The following is a 19935-nucleotide window of genomic DNA, read 5'->3' as shown; positions in this document are numbered from 1 at the left end:
TTGTAATTCATGTCTACAGTTTCCCCAATTCTTGCTATTCGCCTGATTTGTATAAATACAAAATTTGTATAATTTAGTTTCTGATTGTATAAATCAAGAGTTTTTATATGCTTACCATAGTTATTTGTATACGATTTATGAAAAAACCAAAATAAATTATCCTATTTGTATATTGACAAGCGAAATTACAAACAGAGTTATGAAATATTCCTAAATATATAAATATAAAATTTATATATGCTTACCTTATTTGTATATTCACAAGAGACATATACAAACGGGAAGAAATATACAAACCACAACCTCCCTAACAAACAGAACAATTATCAAAACTATAGCTATAGAACCTTATTATATCTATTATATTTGATATTTCTGAAATTTTCTCATAATTAAATCACTTTTTCTTAATTTTGAAAGTGGTTTAAGTTTTTGTGACCTCTATTTTTTTGGGGGGGCTATTTAGGTTTAGCCCTTTAAAGAGTTCCTAAATTTGGTGTACATTCCATTATCAGTTGCGGTTGAAGATGACAACATCAATTGGGGGAGAGTTGTTACTGAAGCCACCGAATTATTTGGTTAAAGGAGTGTTACGAACTCCGGTAGGAATTAGTGTGACAGTTAGAAGAAGAAAAGCTTATAATCCCTCTTTCTTTTCAATCTCTACGTTTTTTGATAATCATGTCAACCCCAGGTTGTGTTCCAGTGATGGCATGGGTGAAGTTTATGTTAACCCTCACCAGGTTTGTCTGTAATCCGAGTTGCTCTTTGTTATTGTTGGTGTTAAAGCATAGATTGACAATATGTGAATCTTACTTCTTCATTTCCAGGATGTTGATATGATAAATGATGCCTCATCTAATGTCGCATTGTTTGTTCGGATGCTTGGCTTGGACCATGACCCTCTAGATAGAGAACAAGCAGTAATTGCTCTCTGGAAATATTCACTTGGTGGAAAGCAGTGTGTTGATATGATACTGCAGTTTCGAGGTTCTGTTAATCTCACTGTGAACCTTTTAAGGTCTGAGTCTAATGCTGCTTGTGAAGCTGCTGCTGGTCTATTAAGGATGATATCCTCTGTGGATATGTATAGAGACCTTGTGGCAGATAGTGGTGCTATTGAAGAGATAAATGCCCTCCTCAGACGTTCTTCCCTCTCCTCAGATGTGCAAAATCTACTTCATTTTTTTTTACTCTCCTAATGTCCTTTTGACACAAGGATTGAGCCTAAAGCTTTAATTCATGTCTGCAGGTGATGGAGCAAGGGTTATGTACATTGTGGAATTTATCTGTGGATGAGAAACTAAGAAACAAAATTGCCAAGTCTGATTTCCTGCCTTTACTAATAAAGTTCCTCGAGTATGAAGAAGTGCAAGTGAAGGAGGCAGCTGGAGGGATTCTGGCAAATTTGGCGTTGACTGCTTCTAATCACAATAATATGATTGAAGCAGGTGTCGTTCCAAAACTGGTGAGGCCAGTTGATTCTTGCACTTTTGTTTTTGCGAAGATATATATATTGATCTTGAATATATTTATGAGTGTTCCAGAATTGTGAAAATTTTATATGAAATCAATCAACTATCCCTCAATCCTACACTAGCTGTGAACAGCTATACAAAATTCCTTGAATCCATGCTGCTCTGTTCATGTGTTCCAGTACAAAAACAGAGATAAACAATTTGTTTTTCAATGCAACTTAGCGGATCTCTATATCTCTATGTCTCATATTTATCTCTATATGGACATTTGCGTCTTCTGTTCTGTTGTGCTCTTAACTAAGTCTACATTTCTTGAAGAGATTTTAAGTCTTCAGAGACAACTTCCTTAAATATAATTTTAGGATTACCTCATCTCATTATACCACCTTCAAGTTACCTTGTCTCCTTCTGTCACCTTCAGACGTCATAGTGACTTATTCTTTCAGTAGAAGTTGACAGCCATTTCAGAAATTTCTGACTAAAATAATGCGGATGAGAGTTCGATAAGGCAAAAGAGGACTCAGTCTACTGGAAGTCTTAAATTGCTACCTTGGAGCGTACTGGTCAGATGCATTGCGAATATGGGGGTTCTTTAGGAACCAATTAATTGGGTTTCCTTGCCCAATTCTTGCAGGTTCATGTGGGAACCTTTTTGTGCAAACTATTTTAGAACTTGATTTAGAAAATGTTGGTGGATGATGATAAAGTACTATTCTACGTCTGTGGGTTTCATCAATTATACCTTCAAGTGACTGTGAGCTCTAATGGAAGAACAATATATTGACCCTAACTAGTCCTTCTTAAGACATTGTAAAGGCTGATTCAGTGCTTGCTCAAACAGTGTGGTCAAGCTTGTAAGCTCTTTTTCCTCGTCACGTGTGTGCCAATCCATAGTACATGAGGAAAACCATTGTATGCCTTATATCCCTTTTTATGCCACCCTGTAAAAACTGTCTACCTTAAGATTGTCTCAAGGAGTGGCAGTCTTGGGACAGTTAGAAATGTTGTCCTACTAAAGTGATAGTTGATATAGTTTTTTTTCCCCTTCATTTCTTGGAAGCCATGCCCCCAAAAAATGGCCACCTATCACTGTCTCAGGATGTATAGGACATTACGCACATAGGTAGAATGATAGACTTACTGGAGTTGGGCAGTTAGGAAGAAATTTTCTGCTTACATCAATTCAAGTTCTCAAAAAAAAACCTTTTTTTTGATGAAGTAATAAATTTTATCAGTGTTGAACAAAACATGCTAGTATACCAAAAACTACTTAACCTACAAAACGAAATGGTCTTCTATGAACTACACTCAATCTTGAGTCCATTGCGTTTTGCACCCCTAATATATGTCCTCTTTTGTGATTTGCATCCTGTCCTTTTTTTTAATGATTCTCAACCTAATGTCTTTATTTTCTTGCAAAATAATGAAACCAATCTCTTTTTGAATTTTCTACGAGGCAAAACTGGAATACAATTAATAAAAAAAAATAAATGACACAAAATTATTGAAAAAAGGTCAATAGAAAAGGAAGTGAATACAGTCAAGTTCATTTTCCTCTCAGAATAATTGATGTCTTTTGGGGTCGATACACTAGACACTATTATGCTTTTCCACGTGTGAATTTTGGCACATCTCTGCATTAACTGTGGCTCCTGAATATCGGAGGCAGCAATTAGCCAAGAAATTGATGAACCTGCTGGAAGATGTCAGTGATAAGTTGTAAGCTTTTGTACAATGGACTGATAAAAGATAAAGCACCTATACAATGGAATAACTGGTCTTTGCTAAAATCCATTACCGAGAGATTAATGCCTGTGATAATTCCAGTCCTGGAAGCAAAAGCACATTGAGAAAACCACTCATGCTTTAGATTGTATGGAGTTTCCATACATTGTAAAATGTTATTCACAGATTTCATGAATCCTGGTTGCACTTTTTGAATTCATCTTTCCGAATTTATCATTGTTTCATTTCACAGTTCTCTTTTAGGTAGAGCAGACTTCCAGATCATTGCGAAGTTGTATTTAATTTTAACTTGGCATGCGTAGTTTGTTTACACCTTTTCCTCTTATTGGTTTTAATCTAGCTCGTGGTTTGTTTCACTTCCTTTTATTTGGGCTCTTTTCATCTGCAGTGTCTCATTTAATTTTAATCAATTTGTTTGTTGGTTATCGCACTATTCTGTTGTTATCTTTGCTCCCTTTTGGTAGACTTTGCACCGTTTCTTTGTTACTTACTATCTTTTTTTTTCACTGTCTCCTTCTTCACTTGAGTTGAGGGTCTTTCGAAAATAGCCTCTCTATCTCCACAAGGTAGTCGTAAGGTCTGCGTTCATTCTACCCTCTCCAGACTGAGTCTTATGCGATTTCACTGGGTACACTTTTTAGCCTATGTATAACTAATGCTTGCATTACTAATACACTCTATTGTGTATTGACATATGTATTACTAATATCATGGATTTCTATGCATTATTAATGCAATGATTTCTAATGCATGCATTAGCACGGTTAAACACACAATTGTCCCACCAAACCTTTTCCACCATATTTGTGGAGGGTATTTTTGTAAACAATTTTTTTTCTTAAAAAACTTGTGCAATGTATGTTATTTTTAATACACCACCAAGCACTACGTAAGAAAAATCTTAGCATAACTAATACACTATGTTCTGCATTATTCTTATACACTCTACCAAACGACCCGTAGTGACAAGATACTACTTCTTAACTGAACAAAGTTGACTTCTACACCTTCCAAAGCCCCTTTATTTCGTTCTCTCCATACTAACCACATAAGAGCTAGTGGTGGCGCAAGCTTCCACACCCTACTTCTTCTCCTACTACCATAGCCCGAATGGGCCATTACCTCTTTCACCTAGCATCACCCAAATATACCAAACCATATTGAGAATTTCCCACCATAGTCTTGATGCTACCATACAATAAATGATGAGATGGTTGACATCTTCACCCAAACCCTTGCACATATAACACCAGCTAACATACGTAACTTCTTCTTCCACAGAATCCAAATCGACCTATACGAAAAAGTTCAACTCCTCCCTATACAAAAGTTTTCCATAATTGGATTTAACAGAGAAAGCTCCATTATCCTTCTCCCCTCCCTAAATACATAATGTCTATCTTGTGGGTAAATCAATAAAACTTTGGGATTCTGCCACCTTGCAATCCTGAAAATTCCTCCTGAATTGAATCTCTAATTCGAAAAACACTTATCCATTATGTAATCTTCGGACTCGTTGGACTTTCATCTCATTCTGACATGAAATTATGTAGATGATTGGAAAACTAATGCTCAAAATGTTGTCCTTGCACCACCTGTTCCTCCCAAACTAACCCTCCTCAAAAAAGAGAACCTATCGGGTGACTTTCCCTTCTGTATTCGGCTTGGATGTGTCAGTGTTGCTTGTTACCCCTATTCTGATAGGAACACCCGGATTTTCCATGTAACATTAAGAAAAAGATATCTAGAATATAATTAGTTGGTTCTTGAACAAGTATATGGAGAGAAAGAACCTATTAAAATAGATACAGAAATGGACTAAAATATAATTTGTTGGTTCTTGAACAATGATAGGTAGGGAAAGAACCTAATAGAACCAAATAGATTCAGAGTAGGATTGGAAAAGAAATGGAGATCATGGTGCATGATTTATATATTAATGCTGCAAATCATGCCAATGATCACACGAGTTGACAATGTAATTAACTAATAAGACATTCATGAAGAAATTGTTATAACAGTTGGTTTAAGCAAGAATGTCTAAAGCTTCACTAGTCTCATCTTCTGCTTATTACTCATAGGTGATTTGATCTGTCAAAACATTGCTAATTTGTTGGATCTCTTGTAAAAACTGCAACGTCCAGAAAGAAAGTTTACTTTTTTTTTTCTAATAATAGTCTCTGTCACATTTTGGGCTGGATTTTTTAATCCAGTTTTTGGTGCTTAATGTCTTTGATGCTGCAAGTCTGAAGCTTACTGAATTTCATTGCCTTGGACTATGCAGGCAATGTTCTTGAAAAATGAGGTGGAGGGATCTAAGGTCATTAAAAATGAAGCGACAAACGCATTGCTGGAACTTGCGAAAGATGAGTACAGCAAGATTCTTATCATGGAGGAAGGTCTTCTTCTTGTCCCTTTAGTTGGTGCAGCTTCCTACAAGTCCTTCAGACCACCTCTGTATTCATGGCCTTCTTTGCCTGATGGCACCAAAATTGAAAAAAACCCAAAACCTTCAAGATTTGGTGCCTCTGAATTACTTCTTGGATTAAATATTGAGGATAATAATGTAAACATTGAGGAAGGAAAGATGAATGCAATGGTAGGACGCACTCGACAACAATTTCTTGCACGTATTGGGGCAATTGAAACTGAAGAAGAGAACAAATCCAGGGGTGGACTTCCTTCAAATCCAAGGTTTACTCTTTTGCCGTGGATTGATGGTGTGGCTCGGTTGGTATTAATTCTTGGACTTGAAGATGAGTCAGCTATTGCTAGTGCTGCAGATGCCATTGCAGATGCGTCTATTAATGAACATATGCGAGTTTCATTTAAAGAAGCAGGTGCTATAAACCCTCTTGTTCAGCTAATTAGCCATCCTAGTGACACTGTTAAATTAGCTGTTCTTCGGGCTATACAGAGGATGTCTATCAGGTATCAAATTAACTCCTAACATATTCTCCTCTCCCATGTAGTAATTGTGACACATGACTTATCTGGTCAAGTCTTTATGTGATTATGGCTCTGTGGCAAGGTTCATCACTTTATGCAGTGAACTGTGAAGGTTCTCTCCGTTTTGTAATATTGATGTTAAGGCATTATCATCTGATAATTCACTCTAGAAAGGGTGAATTCTTCCTCCATTATGCGCTTACCTTGAAAAAAATACAATTCATGGCTCTGGGGTTGGGCTGAGTTCTTAAAAGAATCTTATTGTAAAGCAACTTGTTCAATCCTTGTGATTCTGTTAGGTTTGCTGTTATTTGACAAAACTTCACATGTAATTCTTGTATTCCCATTTTCATATAGTCATGAGGCATTGGTGACATGTTGCAGCGAGTGTTCAATCTGTTTGACTCCCTGCAATGTTTCAAAACCTTCTGCTTAATACTTAGCAGAATGCTCTTTTCCTTCTTTGGACTTTACTTTTAAGAGCACCGTGATCCGGTCTATGCATTTTGGAGAGGGCGAAATTCTTCTGCCATTATGTGCAACTTTCTAAGTGAATATGACTCTTGCCGCTTTGATACTAAGCCAAACTCTTAAATAATGTAATTGCTAAATCTAAAGTTAGAAGGATTAAATAAAATTATGATGCTGCTGTCACACCCAGACTTCTACTTACTCCATCAGTTAGAGTACATTTTCAGCTCATCACAACTTTCACACTCTCATTCTTGTAGTTAAATACAATTTTTCCATGTTGTATGTGATCGCTCACACTATAACTTCAAAGAGTTTGGAACAGAACTCTTTATACACTTCGGTTCCTGTTTTGTACTCTCCTTTGTTTAAAATTAAGTTTATCTGTTCTGTTCAACATGCACTGAACACCTTTGTTCTAATTTATATTGTTTCATATCTTTGTGGATGAAGTGATGACGTATGCCAAAGGTTGGAAGAACAAAATGCTTTGTATTCTTTGGTTGACTTGCTCAGTAACTCAGAGATCTGTAAGAGCTTGACAAGAATGGTACTGCAATTTTTTTCCCCACTAAAATGTTGATCAGTCAGATTCTTGTACCGCAGAGGTAAAATGAAATTATTTCCTATGCAGATATTGGACATTCTTACTCGGATCCTAGATCCTAGCAAAGAAATGAAATCAAAGGTCTGTATCTATTGCTCATTAGTTCTTAGGGGAGCTCAAGCTCTTTCCACAACCTCTCTGAGTGACTCTTTTCTTTCTGTTGTTATTCAGTTTTATAATGGACCAGTTAATGGGTCAATAAAGGCAAGGAGTGCAGCAAGAAATGCTGGGTTGACTGGAAATGAAAATGTGAAAGTTGCATCAACTACCAGGTTTCATGTTTTTTTTTTGCATATTTTACCTCCTTCCCTTTGTATCTATGCGTTCCACCACGACCTTGAATTGCTTAGTTCATGAATACCTGTTCCAATGATATCAATTCTGCAGTGCTTTTTGATAAGCCTACAATATTTATTTGGAAGATTTTAGTTCTTAATGATAAGAGCAATCACTTGCTACATTTTTCTATGTGCATTATTAAGATTTCAGGGTTCATGATTAGAATGATGTGTTAAATTTATGCTCTTAGGTCCAAAGACTCATTCCTTCATCATCCTTCTATATTTTTACAAGATATACGGTAAAGGGCATATCTAGGGAAGTTTTGGTTCCTGCTCAATTTATGTTGAAAGTATTCTTCCAATGATCTTGTTGACATGGTAAATGCAATATAATACATGTATTTTAAGTTCCATAGTGTGAGAAATATTGAAAAAGAATATTATTGAATTGTTGTCGTGTCTACATTATTACTTTGAGACCCAATTTATAGACACTAGAATACAATCCTTTACCAAGTAAGATACTATTTTCTATTCTCATTTCTATTTCTAGTCCTATTCCTATTCCTATTCTAAATAAGATTGTATAAACTTATTCCTATTCTAATAAGATTGTATAAATTTGTTCCTATTCTAATAGGATAGTATAAACCAATTCATGTTCTAACACTCCCCCTCAAGCTAGTGCATACAATTCATGTACCTAGCTTGTTACAAATGTCATTAATATGATAACCGATGAGGGACTTGGTGAGATATCTGCAAGTTGATTAGTATACTTCACAAAATTACAGTTAATCTCAATGTGCTCGTCTTCTCATTAAATATTGGATTTGATGCATAATGTCAGTCAATCTCAGTATGCTTAATCTTCTCATGAAATACTGAATTTGATGCATAATGCCGATAAAACACAGAGTGATAAAACTGTGGAACATGTTTTACTCTCTTTTTGGACTCAATTGGGTCATGCCACATAGTATCAAAGAAGCTTATGAGAGTTGGTGTTACTGGAAAGTTGACAGCACCATCAAACAGACTTGGAAGATGATACCTGCAGCAATTTTTTGGAGTATTTGGAGGGAAAGGAACAGAAGATGTTTTGAAGGTCTATCAACTCCTTTACATTCTCTCAAAGCGGAATGCCTTATGTGTCTGTACAGTTGGGTTAATTTGTCCTATGTAGATTCCCTGGATAGTTTTTCAAATTTTGTTGGCTCCTTAGTTTTAGCATAATTGTACTTGAGCCAGCAGACCAACTGTTTTTGCTTCTACTTTTGTAACTAATTTGCATCTTCTTGATGCCTTCAATGGAACATTTACTTCATCAAAAAAAACACAGAGTGATAAAATTACAGTGTTGAACGTCCCAAACCAAACTTGCAAAGACTGTTTACACCATAGAGTGACTTACATAATCGACATACAAGGCTACTAACCCCCCTCCCCCCCCTCCCCAGCAACAAAGTGCTCAAAATCTAGTATAAAGTATATGGATCATGTTGGAATCAATAGATGAGTCGATATTAAACAAAGAAAGTCATCGAAAAATTGGGCGGAACATGCTCATATGCTGGAATATTAGATTTGATGGCTAAAAATGGTCGTACTCTAAGAAATAAAATTATATGGGTAGGGTCGGAATGATGACACAACCCAACTGGAAAATGAGAAATAATATGAGTAGGGTGGGAATGATGGCACGACCCTACTGAAAATGAGAAATTATATGGGTAGGGTTAGAAGGATGGCATAACCCTACGCAAATCAGATTTGAGGAGTCACCGGAAAGACGAATGGAACTACGCAGATCAAATCTGAGTCACCGAAAAGACATGGTGCTATGCAACTCAGATATGAGAAAGTAGTACGGAAAAATCCACGGTACTACGCAAATTAAATATGAAAAGTAGTCCGGAGAGATGCACGGTGTTACGCAAATCAGATATGCAAAAAAAGGTAGTCACCGGAAGGATGGTACGGTGCTACACAAATTAAATATGAAAAAGTAGTCACCGGAAAGATGGCACGGTGCTACACAAATCAGATATGAAAAAGTAGTCACCAGAAAGATAGCACGGTGCTACACAAATACCGACAGATATGGGGTCGACACAAAACAGTCCTAAAAGTCATCGAAAATTGATGCACGTTGACCTATCTAACTGAGTTTTCTTCCCCTGAAGATGAGGTTCATGCATATATCATTGATATCACTTTTGTTAACATAATTATTGGTCAGATGGGTGGCATATATGGGTAATAGCCACCTGCCGGCAACAGAAACTCTTTGATTTTCTACCTAGATCGTAGAGGCTCTGATACCATGTGAGAAATATTGAAAAAGAATATTATTGAATTGTTGTCGTGTCTACATAATTACATTGAGACCCAATTTATAGACACTACAATACAATCCTTCCTTAACCATGTAGGATACAATTTACTATTCCTATTTCTATTTCTATTCCTATTTCTATTCTAAATAAGATTGTATATATAATAAACCTATTCCTATTCTAATAGGATTGTATAAACCTATTCATGTTCTAACACATAATAACAACATTTGTTCATTTCCAATTATCCTTGCTTCATAAAAAAGACATTTTTCTTTACTTTTTGCAAATGAGCAGTTTGGTCAATCTGCAGCAGTTTTGAAATATTTGAAATGCAGGACTGTATTCAGTGCTTCACTAGTTGGTGTTACAGCAGATATAATACAAATCTATTAACTATTTCATGGTTGCAACAAACTCACGTTTCGTTTTTGCAGTTTGGAAACTGTCAATGTGGTGGATCTCTTAGATTCAACTGTTTTATCTCGCCTAGTTGATATCATGAGGACATCGTCTCCAGATTTACAGAGGAAAGCTGCTTCTATCCTTGAGTTCGCTTCAGTTATTGAGCCATGCATGGAAAAGATCCTGTCCATTGACCTAGAAACTGGTCTAGATGCTGTTCTCCAGCAGAAAACTTTAAATGGTATGAGAGACTACTCGCCCTAATCCTCATCAAGACCAAATCTTTCAGAAAGTGTGCTTATTTCTCATTATTTTTCTGTCAGTATATCAGTTGGTCCCTCTTAAAAGTACGTAGTAGTTTGATGCTGGTTCTGTTCAATATAACATGGTAATCAAGAAGTCTTAGGAACTTTCTGGAGAATACCATCTCAAAGAAGGAAACCATGCTCTTTTGTTAGATTTTAAGTAGCATCAATGTGCGAATTTCAAAAGTAGTGCCTCACTACCAAAGTAGGAGGGTAGGACATTCTTTTCTGGCATTTAGGCCTCAAATTGTGCCCCAACTTACACTTAATAGTTTTTACAGTTCACCTCAGGCATGTACTAGTTATATTTTTGGATACAGTTGTGATCCACAACATTTTACCTTCCATCTACACCGAATTATTATCATTTCTAAGTCAATGAGGTTGTTCTCTCTCTTTCTCTCGGGTCTAGGTACAATTCCAATTTTCATCTTCCAGTTTTTTCACTTGTCCTATTGTCCATTCTTTAATTCCCTGAATATGCTCAACAAACTCACCAATATTACTGTGAGAAATATTGGAAAAGAATATTATGGATTGTGTATCTACATTATTTCACAGAGACCCTATTTATAGACACTGTAATACTTATTTTACAAGTAGGATACTATTTACTATTCTTATTCCTATTCTAAGTAGGATTATATATACATATTCCTATGCTAACACTCCTCCTCAAGCTGGTGCATACAAGTCATATGTACCTAGCTTGTTACAAATGTAACTAATATGAGGACTGATGAGGAACTTGGTGAGATATCTGCAAGTTGAACATTCGACTTAACAAAATTGAAAATCAATCTCAATGTGCTTAGTCTTCTCATGAAATAGTGGATTTGATGCATAATGTCAGTCAATCTCAATGTGCTTGGTCTTCTCGTGAAACACTAGATTCGATGCATAATGTCGATAGAACACAGAGTGATAAATTCCTGGACTGTAGTGTTGAACTTCTCAAGCCAAGCTTGAGAAGATTGTTTCAGATCATAGAGTGAGTTACACAATCGACATACAAGGCTACCATACTCCCCTTGAACAACAAAACCAGGTGGTTGCTCCATATAAACTTCTTCCTCTTGATCACCTTTTTTTCCCTCCCAAAAGCAAATTTGAAACAGAAAGTGCTCGAAATCTGATATAAAATATATGGATCATCTCAAAATCAAGAGATAAGTAGATCTTAAACAAGAAAGTCACCATAAAACTAGCCGAAACATGCTCATGCACCGGATTACTAGATTTGATGGGTGAAAGTGGTCAAAACCTGAGAAATAAAATTATATGGGTAGGGTCGGAATGATGACACGGCCCTAGTGAGAAACAAAATTATATGGGTAGGATCTGAATGATGACACGACCCAACTAGAAAATAGAATTCATATAGGTAGGGTCGAATTGACGGCATGATCTTATTGAAAAAGAGAAATTATATGGTAAGGTCGGAATAATGGCATGACCCTACACAAATAAGAAAGTAGTCACCAGTGTTCTGAAAGGCGTTTGCCTCGTCACCTTTTACTGGTAAGGTGTGGCAAGTTCAGAAAGGCGACTGAAATGCGAATGGCGAGGCGACAAGGCGTCAACTTTTTTTTTTTAAAGATCTGATTGAATAATTAAAAGGCAATATTAGGGTTTATTTGGTGTTTTTGTAAACCTAGGAGTTCTTCTATCCATTGTGACTCTCCTCGCACCTTCGCAACCCTCTCTTCTCCAGTTCTCCTCCCTCACTACTTCGCGACTCTCTTCTCCAGTTCTCCTCCCTCACTACTTTGCGACTTTCTTCTTCTTCTCTTCTCCAGTTCCTGTCACTACTGACGACGAGACCTCAGTTGCTCAGCACTCAGCAGGAACGATTTTAGATTTTTATTATTTTTCTTTTCTTCTTCTTCTTTTCTTCTTCTTTCATATGCAGAAGAAGAAGTGCAGACTCTGTTTTTTACTCTTTTTTTATTTTTTATTTTGGAAGCTACTGATAACTGACTGCATTACTGCAATCTGCCTACATATTTTAAAAAAAATTCAATCCTTTCTTTCTATATTTTTTTCTGCCCTACTCAATTTAGTTATACACTAATTAATATAATATTTGCTAATATATGTTATTGCTATTGAGATTTTGGATATTTATATATGGAGTTGAATATTTTAAGTTTTTGGTATTAATTGGCGCCTCAATTCAAAAAGGTGAGCGCGGTGAGGCACACCGTTTTCACCTTTTGTCGCCTTCCAAAACACTACTAGTCACCGAAAAGGACGGTGCTACGCAAATCAGATATCAGAAAATAGTCATCGAAAGGATGGCACAGTGCTACACAAACTAAATATGAGAAAGTAGTCACCGGAAGGATGACACGATGCTACACAAACTAGATATAAAAAAGTAGTCATCGGGAGGATGGGACGGTGCTACACAAATTAGATATAAGAAAGTAGTCATAGAAAGATGGCACAATGCTACATAAATTGGATAGATATGGGGTTGACACAAAATAGCCCTAGAAAGTCAATGGAAATTGACACACGGTGACCTGTCTGTCTAAGTTTTCTTCCCCTGAATATGGGGTGCATGCATATAGTATTGTCCCTACTTTTGTTAACATAATCATTGGCCAGACGGGAGGCATATATGGGTAATAGCCACCGCCGGCAGTGGAAGCTCTTTGATTCTCTACCAAGATCGTAGAGGCTCTCTAACCATGTGAGAAATATTGAAACAAAATATTAGTGAATTGTGTATCTACATTATTACACAGAGACCCTATTTTCTTTTATTTTATTTTTGATGACAAGGGAAACCCGCAGTCGCTACCCTTTGGGTGTGCACAAGGAAAACCCCCTGCTCCTATGCAATAGCTCGCAAACCACATAGGAGAGGTAACCCGCACTAGGTAAGACCGATGTGACGAGCTCGACCCAGAATGCAAACCCCTTGCTCTTGCTGGCAAGGGGTTTCGAACTTGATACCTCCAACATGAAAGTCCCAAGCCCAAGCCACTGGGCCACCCGAAGGTACATAGACCCTATTTATAGATACTGCAATACAATTATTTCCCAAGTAGGATACTATTCACTATTCCTATTCCTATTCCTATTCCTATTCCTATTTCTATTCCTATTCTAAGTAGGATTGTATATACCTATTCCTATTCTAACAGTTACTATTCATATTTCTTTTTTGTGAGTGTGAGAGAGGAGAAATTAAGAGGGAAAATTTCTTGAAGTAAGGGAAGACATTCTAATTAACTATATAATTGTGGTGCATGATTCAATCTAATTGATCCTAACAAATATGTACTATATTTACAAGATTCCAACACTTCCCCTCAAGCCTGTGCATACTAATTGTATGTACCAAGCTTGCTACATATTTCGTTCTGGGGATGATTAGCAACAGTGAATATATTTTGTAGGTGATCATTTGACCTTACGGACTCTGAGTCAATGTCTCGTGAGAATATCTTTTCTCCTACGAAATGATAAATTAATTTTCATGTTTTTGATCCTCTCAAGTCTCATGAAAGACATTCAACTTAATAGATCTCGCAAATGTTGTTTCTTTGTGCAGTTGTTTGACCCATATGAGTTCAGACGTAGGTACTGCCATAGCTTAATATTCAGCTTTTGCACCCGGTCTTGCAATAGCATTTTGTTTCTTAGTTTACCCCAACTAGAACGTAGTATCCAGATTCTAGGGGTAGATCATTTTTGGAGAGTGACCCTGTCCAATATCTGTATTTCGAGCAATTTGCTCATGCCCTCTATCTTCATGTAATAGTCTTCTCCCTGGAACAGTTTGTTTATATATTGAAGGATATGAATAATTTCAAGTAAATAAATAAATATATTGAAGGATACGAATAACTGCATTTTGACTATCACAAGGAGAATCCAAGAAGCGAATTGCAATTATCAGGTGAGTCACAATTGTATAATTCAAATTGCCCACAAACCTCCTATATCTTCTAGGATCACTAAGAGGCTCACCTGACCAGGTTAAGCTTACATTCAGGTTTATTGGAGTATTAACAGGCCTACAGTCGATCATTCCTGTCCCCTCAAGAATATCAAGAGCATACTTCCTATGTGAGATGGTAATATGTGATTAGGATAGAGTAACCTCAAAACCTAGAAAGTACCTTAATCAACCAAGGTCCTTGGTTTGAAAGTGTCGGATAGGGTGATGTTTCAATTTAGTGATCCACTCTTTTATGATTAAATAGTCTTAATCATATTGCATTAATTATTTTATCACCTTCCTATTTATTAGTTAACAATTAAATTCTGATCAGTGAGGCGAGTACATGCAATTGTCTTTCATTTAAAAAAGAAACATTAATTTCATGATTATCTTATGACAATCATGCAATTGGCGCTGGAACAATATTTAAGACAACAATAACAGTTACTACTTTCTATGTCAACATTTGGGAATCCTTGGTGACCTCTACCAGTTAATCTGGGCATATACTCAAGTCTCTGTGCGAAAGAAACAAAATTATCTGTTTGAGCAACTGAAGCTACCTGTGAAGATGTCTAGGTACTTGCAAGTACCTGATACAAAAGCAAGTCATTATACTCCCCCTCATATAAGTAGAACATTGGATTGGTTAGGTTACCGGTGGACTCAGTCTGAGCAACATGAGCAGTTTTAGGAGGTTGGTCATGTAAAGAGAAGTACTTCTCACGAATATGACCAATTTTGTGACAAAAGTTACATTTCCGTCTATTTTTTCCAAACGATTCTCATTTTTTATTTCTAGTCTTAGATTCTAGGACAGAAGAGTCTGCTGATATCAGTGTGTTGTGATTGTGTGACTGGGAGGAATGGCAACTGGTGCAGTCGATGGTGCGGCAAGCCTTGGTAACTGACGGAACAAATCAACCACTGTAGGAACAGTAGGACAAACCAAGATTTGGTCATGCATTGAAGATCCAATGGAGGCTCAACAGGTGCTAAGAACCCAATAAGTCTCCGGACATTGCTCCAATTGTTCATTAATACTTGCAGTAGCAGACATCGACTGATTATACTATTCTACAACTGTCTGGTCCTGTCCAAGATAGTTAGACAAATATATATCCTACTTTTAAAGTATGTCAATCAAAAAATCACATTATATAAGCAAGAAATGTCGTTTATGTGTAAAGCACTAGCCTTCTCCCAAATTAAAAGACAAGTTTAGAATGGTCGAACAAAGAGATACCTTGAGTTAATAGACTTTCATAAAAGACTACACAGTTGAGCATCGATCTTTTCAATTCTCCCTAAACTTTCTCATCGATATCCTTAGCTTGTTAACCAAGTAGATCCTAAACTCACTTACCTTTGCACCATAATCTAATAGAAGACCAAGATAAAGTAGTTTGCGCTACCTGCCAAAGGTTCTGTGGTTATCACTTGTTCGAATTGCAATCAATGGTTTTTGAGCCAAAAGCATCCACTCCAAGTGAATTTTTTTAAATGAAGGTCAAGTAAATGGAGAAATATACTATAGAAAGGGATAAATATGAAGATATGATGCTGGAAATGCTGAAGTAGCCTGCTCGCCCGAAAAAGTCACCGGAAAAGTTGTTTGAATAAACTTCTCAAATCACTTGAGGGTCTGAAATGGTAGGTTGATTCACAAGATTTCAAGAATTTAGTCAAAGCTTCTTGGATCTTTGTTGGAGAGCTGTTGCTATGCAAGAAATAGTGGGACCTTGATGGGTGAGGTCGAATCAATAAGTGACCCAGGTAGTGGTGGGCATAAAACTGAAAAAATAAAAAAAGTGGGCCAAACCAAACCGAATTGATTTGGTTCTTAGGTCAGTTTTCGGTTTTGATTTTATTAAGTTTGGTTTTCAGTCTTAAACTATCGGTATTTCGGTTAACTGGAAAACCAAGCTTTTCTAAGTATATATGTTAAGTTAGCCCAATTTAATTAGATAAATACTTGGGCATTGTAGCACAAAGTAGTATGATGGTTGCGACTTAAATCGACCTGAACAAACTATGGTTCAGTATTTGGTAATACAATCCGAAAATTGAAAAGCAAAGAACCAAACTAAAGTTCTAAAAATTTGAACTGAAGAACTGAATGTCCACCCTTGGACTCAGGTGGGTTAAGAAGGTGACTAGACAACACTGAACGCGCCAGCGCAGAATGCAGAGGTAGGTACAACTGGTGGCGCGTCAAGGCTCGTGGACGACCCTATGAAAACAAAATTTCTGGGTAGGGTCACAGGAATTCAATGCTACTTGTGGCACTGGTATATGCACCGTGCTCCTGGTTAGTGACAAACCTCAAAATAGTGTATATAGTGGCCACGGAAGTCCCCGACAATGAGTTTCTCATGATAAGTGTATATAGTGGCCACGTAAGTCTCCGATGTGAGTATTTTCTCACGATATGCTCTGATACACGTGAGAAGAAATTGAGAGGGAACACTGCTTGATTATTCCGTCAAGCTACGGGGTTAGATAGTAGAATCTATATGCTCTAAAGAAGGTAAGACAATCAATCTAATTACATAATTACAAGGAACGAGTCAATCTAATTGATCTTTACTGATATATAACAAATTTATGTGGCATTCTTTGCTTTTTAGTTAGTCCAAAATAGAACGTCACCTTTCGTTAATTAGAAACAATCTGACTTTAAAATTTCCCTTTTTCCACTAATGAAACAATTTGTTGCCACACAAATGTCTAAGGTTTGTTTTAGACTACAGATTTTAAAATCTTCCTTTTTTCTTAAACTTTCTAGGACAACTTTCTATCAAGTCAAACGGTGTCACACAAATTAGGATGGAGAGAGCACTATATTTGCAAGATTCTAACAGTGAGAAAATGTCCAACCACCCAGATCTTTTTTTTTTTGAAACTGGTAATGTTGTATTCCTCAGCATTAAGGTATGCTGGAGACCTCCAAAAAGGTAGTAACAAGCTAGAACAAGAGACTAATTACAGTAATCCTAAAAGATCTACTAATGTTCAGGATTTTCTATACAATGTTCTTTACACCAAAAGTAGAAAGTTGCTATCCAACCATCCAGATCTGCTTAACATGTACCGAGTTTTTGATAATAATGGTGCACCTTTTGTATTCATTGCTTTAGTGTTCTATAGAATATTTCTCTTCAGTTCAGTGGAAAAGTTAAATCTTAGCCACCACAAGTTAATTTTTGTAATTGAGTAGATCTGTTGACTTACAGATGATTTGAAAATTCTTACGTATGTTACAAGCTCATTCTTTTGGTCAGTTCGGTAAAATCGTTCAAGCTGAACTAGAAGATAAATTCACTTGCCAGTGATCTGCATTAATCTGTTTGTCTGAGACATGGCATTTGTGGGCCAGGGTGTTCCATTCAGGGGCTGCAGAAACTTACACGCGTCTTTACTTTTGTCTTTAGGTTTATACAAGCATATACGGTCAGATCCACAATAGGATATGTAGGTTTATGGGACCCAATAGCTTTTATCTAGACCCTATATATGTATCATGTAGGTTTTTGGCACCCAGTAGCTTTTGTCTAGACCCTATATATATGTATTATGAAATTTACTAAATATCTATAAATATTTGATTGTGAACCCACCTATTATTATATATTAACTTAAGGATGTTGTAGGAACCCATAAATTTCAAATCCTGGATCCGTCTTTGATAGCATAGCCAGCATTATGGAGTTTAGTTAAGGTAGTTATAATTATGCAAATTTTGACACGTGTAAAATTAATAGCATTTTGTTGGGTGGGTGGTGTGTGTGTTGGGGGAGGGGGGGATTCCATCTTTTGTTCTTTTGTTAAAGGAAGAAAACTTGAAGCATGGTGGATGACATGATGAAATTTAGTCATTTGCTCTTATTTACATTTGTGGTATGAAGATCTTATGCTAAAATAATAGTCTCTATCATGACCAGAGAATATTTACATTAAATTCAGTTGCTTCCTCCTGTTGTTGGACATAACTAACTGGATTCAACAATTATATTGTAGATACAGAATCTGAAATAGATATGCAGAAACCGGAACTATATGCCCTTGAGGTAGAAGAGGCAGGTCATGCGATATCTGCTGCATCTCGATTACTTACAAGACTGCTGGACTTTGAACAATTCTGTCATAAAGTAAATGCATCTCATTTCACAAAATTACTGCGGAAGGTTCTGAAATCTGACATCCCTCTATACCACAAAGACTGGGTTGCTGCCTGTCTTGTGAAGCTCAGCTATCTCTCTGGTCCAAATTTTGACAATGATAATCCGATCAACTTAGAAGTAACTCTTTATGAGACGATCCCAAGGCTGATAGAACAGATGAAGACCTCATATTCACGGGAAGTAGAAGAGGCTTCTGTTGTAGAACTGAACAGAATAATCTCTGAAGAGGTGGTGAATTCCACCAGAGCCGTGGCTGCAGAAGGAGGGATATTTCCGTTAGTGAAGGTGCTTGAAAATGGGAGCGAGCGAGCTGTTGAAGCAGCTCTAGCAATACTATATAATTTGAGTATGGAGAGTGAGAATCATGCTGCAATTATAGCTGCAGGAAGTGTGCCAATTTTGAGAAGACTTGTATTAGCTCAAGGGTCACATTGGATGCGAGCTCTGAGACTGCTTAGGACATTACCTACATAACCAACTCAGCTATATGCTTTTTACCAGTTGTAAAATAAAACGATATATGAAATCCTGTATTATTAGTCTTCAATCTATTTTTTTTCTAGCCAAAAACGAGTAATTAATATAGAGAGATAAATGTACTTTGGTCCTGTGGACATTATAATTTCTTTCCAACTGCACAACTAGTTTTGACATTGTAAGAATTGCTGTTAGTTGTTGATTATGTTTTATAAAAGAAGATAGTAAGAATTAAGTTAATTATATCTCAATTTCATCTTTGACCAAATGAAGAAAAAGAAAAGAGAGATTATTATTCTTTTTAGAGAAAAAAAGATAAATATACCCTTAAACTATCGTAAATGGTACACTTATAATATTGAGACATTAGTGTCTTTACGCATTTCTATCATTTATACTAATGGACATACATGTGTCCTAATCCTGTGCATCTATTCGAAATTCTCAAAGAAAAAAGAAACATTTCTAAAAGAAGCACTCTTGATAGATAAAGAGGTTACATGATTTTTTTCACTTTCAAATAAAATTATACATGAAACGAGTAAAATAAATTAAATCTTTACAACTCTAATCTCACTTATTGAAGATGAAAAACCACCTCTTCAAGGTAGCGAATCTTTAACCAACCCTTTTTGTCAAAGTTTTCACATCACTACAACTGAGAATGTTGACGCGGTACCCATGTTCGGGTTCACGGGAGCATTAGTCTCCCTATTAGCTTGGGTCGTCATAGCT

At 36.4% G+C, this 19935-nt stretch overlaps 1 protein-coding gene across 2 annotated transcripts; it reads left to right on the top strand.

The window, feature by feature from the left end:
- The first annotated feature begins 462 nt into the window (after positions 1–462).
- Positions 463–19440, top strand: LOC125868103 (uncharacterized). Of its 2 annotated transcripts, none has more exons than XM_049548708.1 (9): positions 463–743; positions 831–1166; positions 1253–1468; positions 5509–6155; positions 7098–7194; positions 7279–7332; positions 7423–7523; positions 10309–10517; positions 18566–19440. In XM_049548708.1, exons 1-9 carry the CDS (start codon positions 528–530, stop codon positions 19195–19197), a joined length of 2508 nt encoding a protein of 835 aa, XP_049404665.1. In that variant the 5' UTR covers positions 463–527; the 3' UTR covers positions 19198–19440. The 2 variants fall into 2 exon arrangements, with proteins under 2 accessions (XP_049404665.1, XP_049404664.1); XM_049548707.1 differs by having other exon boundaries at positions 464–743; positions 18560–19440.
- The last annotated feature ends 495 nt before the right edge of the window (positions 19441–19935 follow it).

This window comes from Solanum stenotomum, chromosome 6, assembly GCF_019186545.1.
Source record: "Solanum stenotomum isolate F172 chromosome 6, ASM1918654v1, whole genome shotgun sequence".
NCBI lineage: Eukaryota > Viridiplantae > Streptophyta > Magnoliopsida > Solanales > Solanaceae > Solanum > Solanum stenotomum.
Note: the sequence above shows the minus strand (reverse complement) of the source record. Positions and strands in the feature narration are given on the sequence as shown.

Excerpts from the sequence above, each read along its gene's own strand:
- LOC125868103 (XM_049548707.1), top strand. The coding sequence starts at position 528 with ATGACAACATCAATTGGGGGAGAGTTGTTACTGAAGCCACCGAATTAT. Across the intron at positions 744-830 it reads TTTATGTTAACCCTCACCAG|GATGTTGATATGATAAATGA; the intron begins GTTTGTCTGTAA and ends CTTCATTTCCAG. Across the intron at positions 10,518-18,559 it reads CCAGCAGAAAACTTTAAATG|ATACAGAATCTGAAATAGAT; the intron begins GTATGAGAGACT and ends ATTATATTGTAG.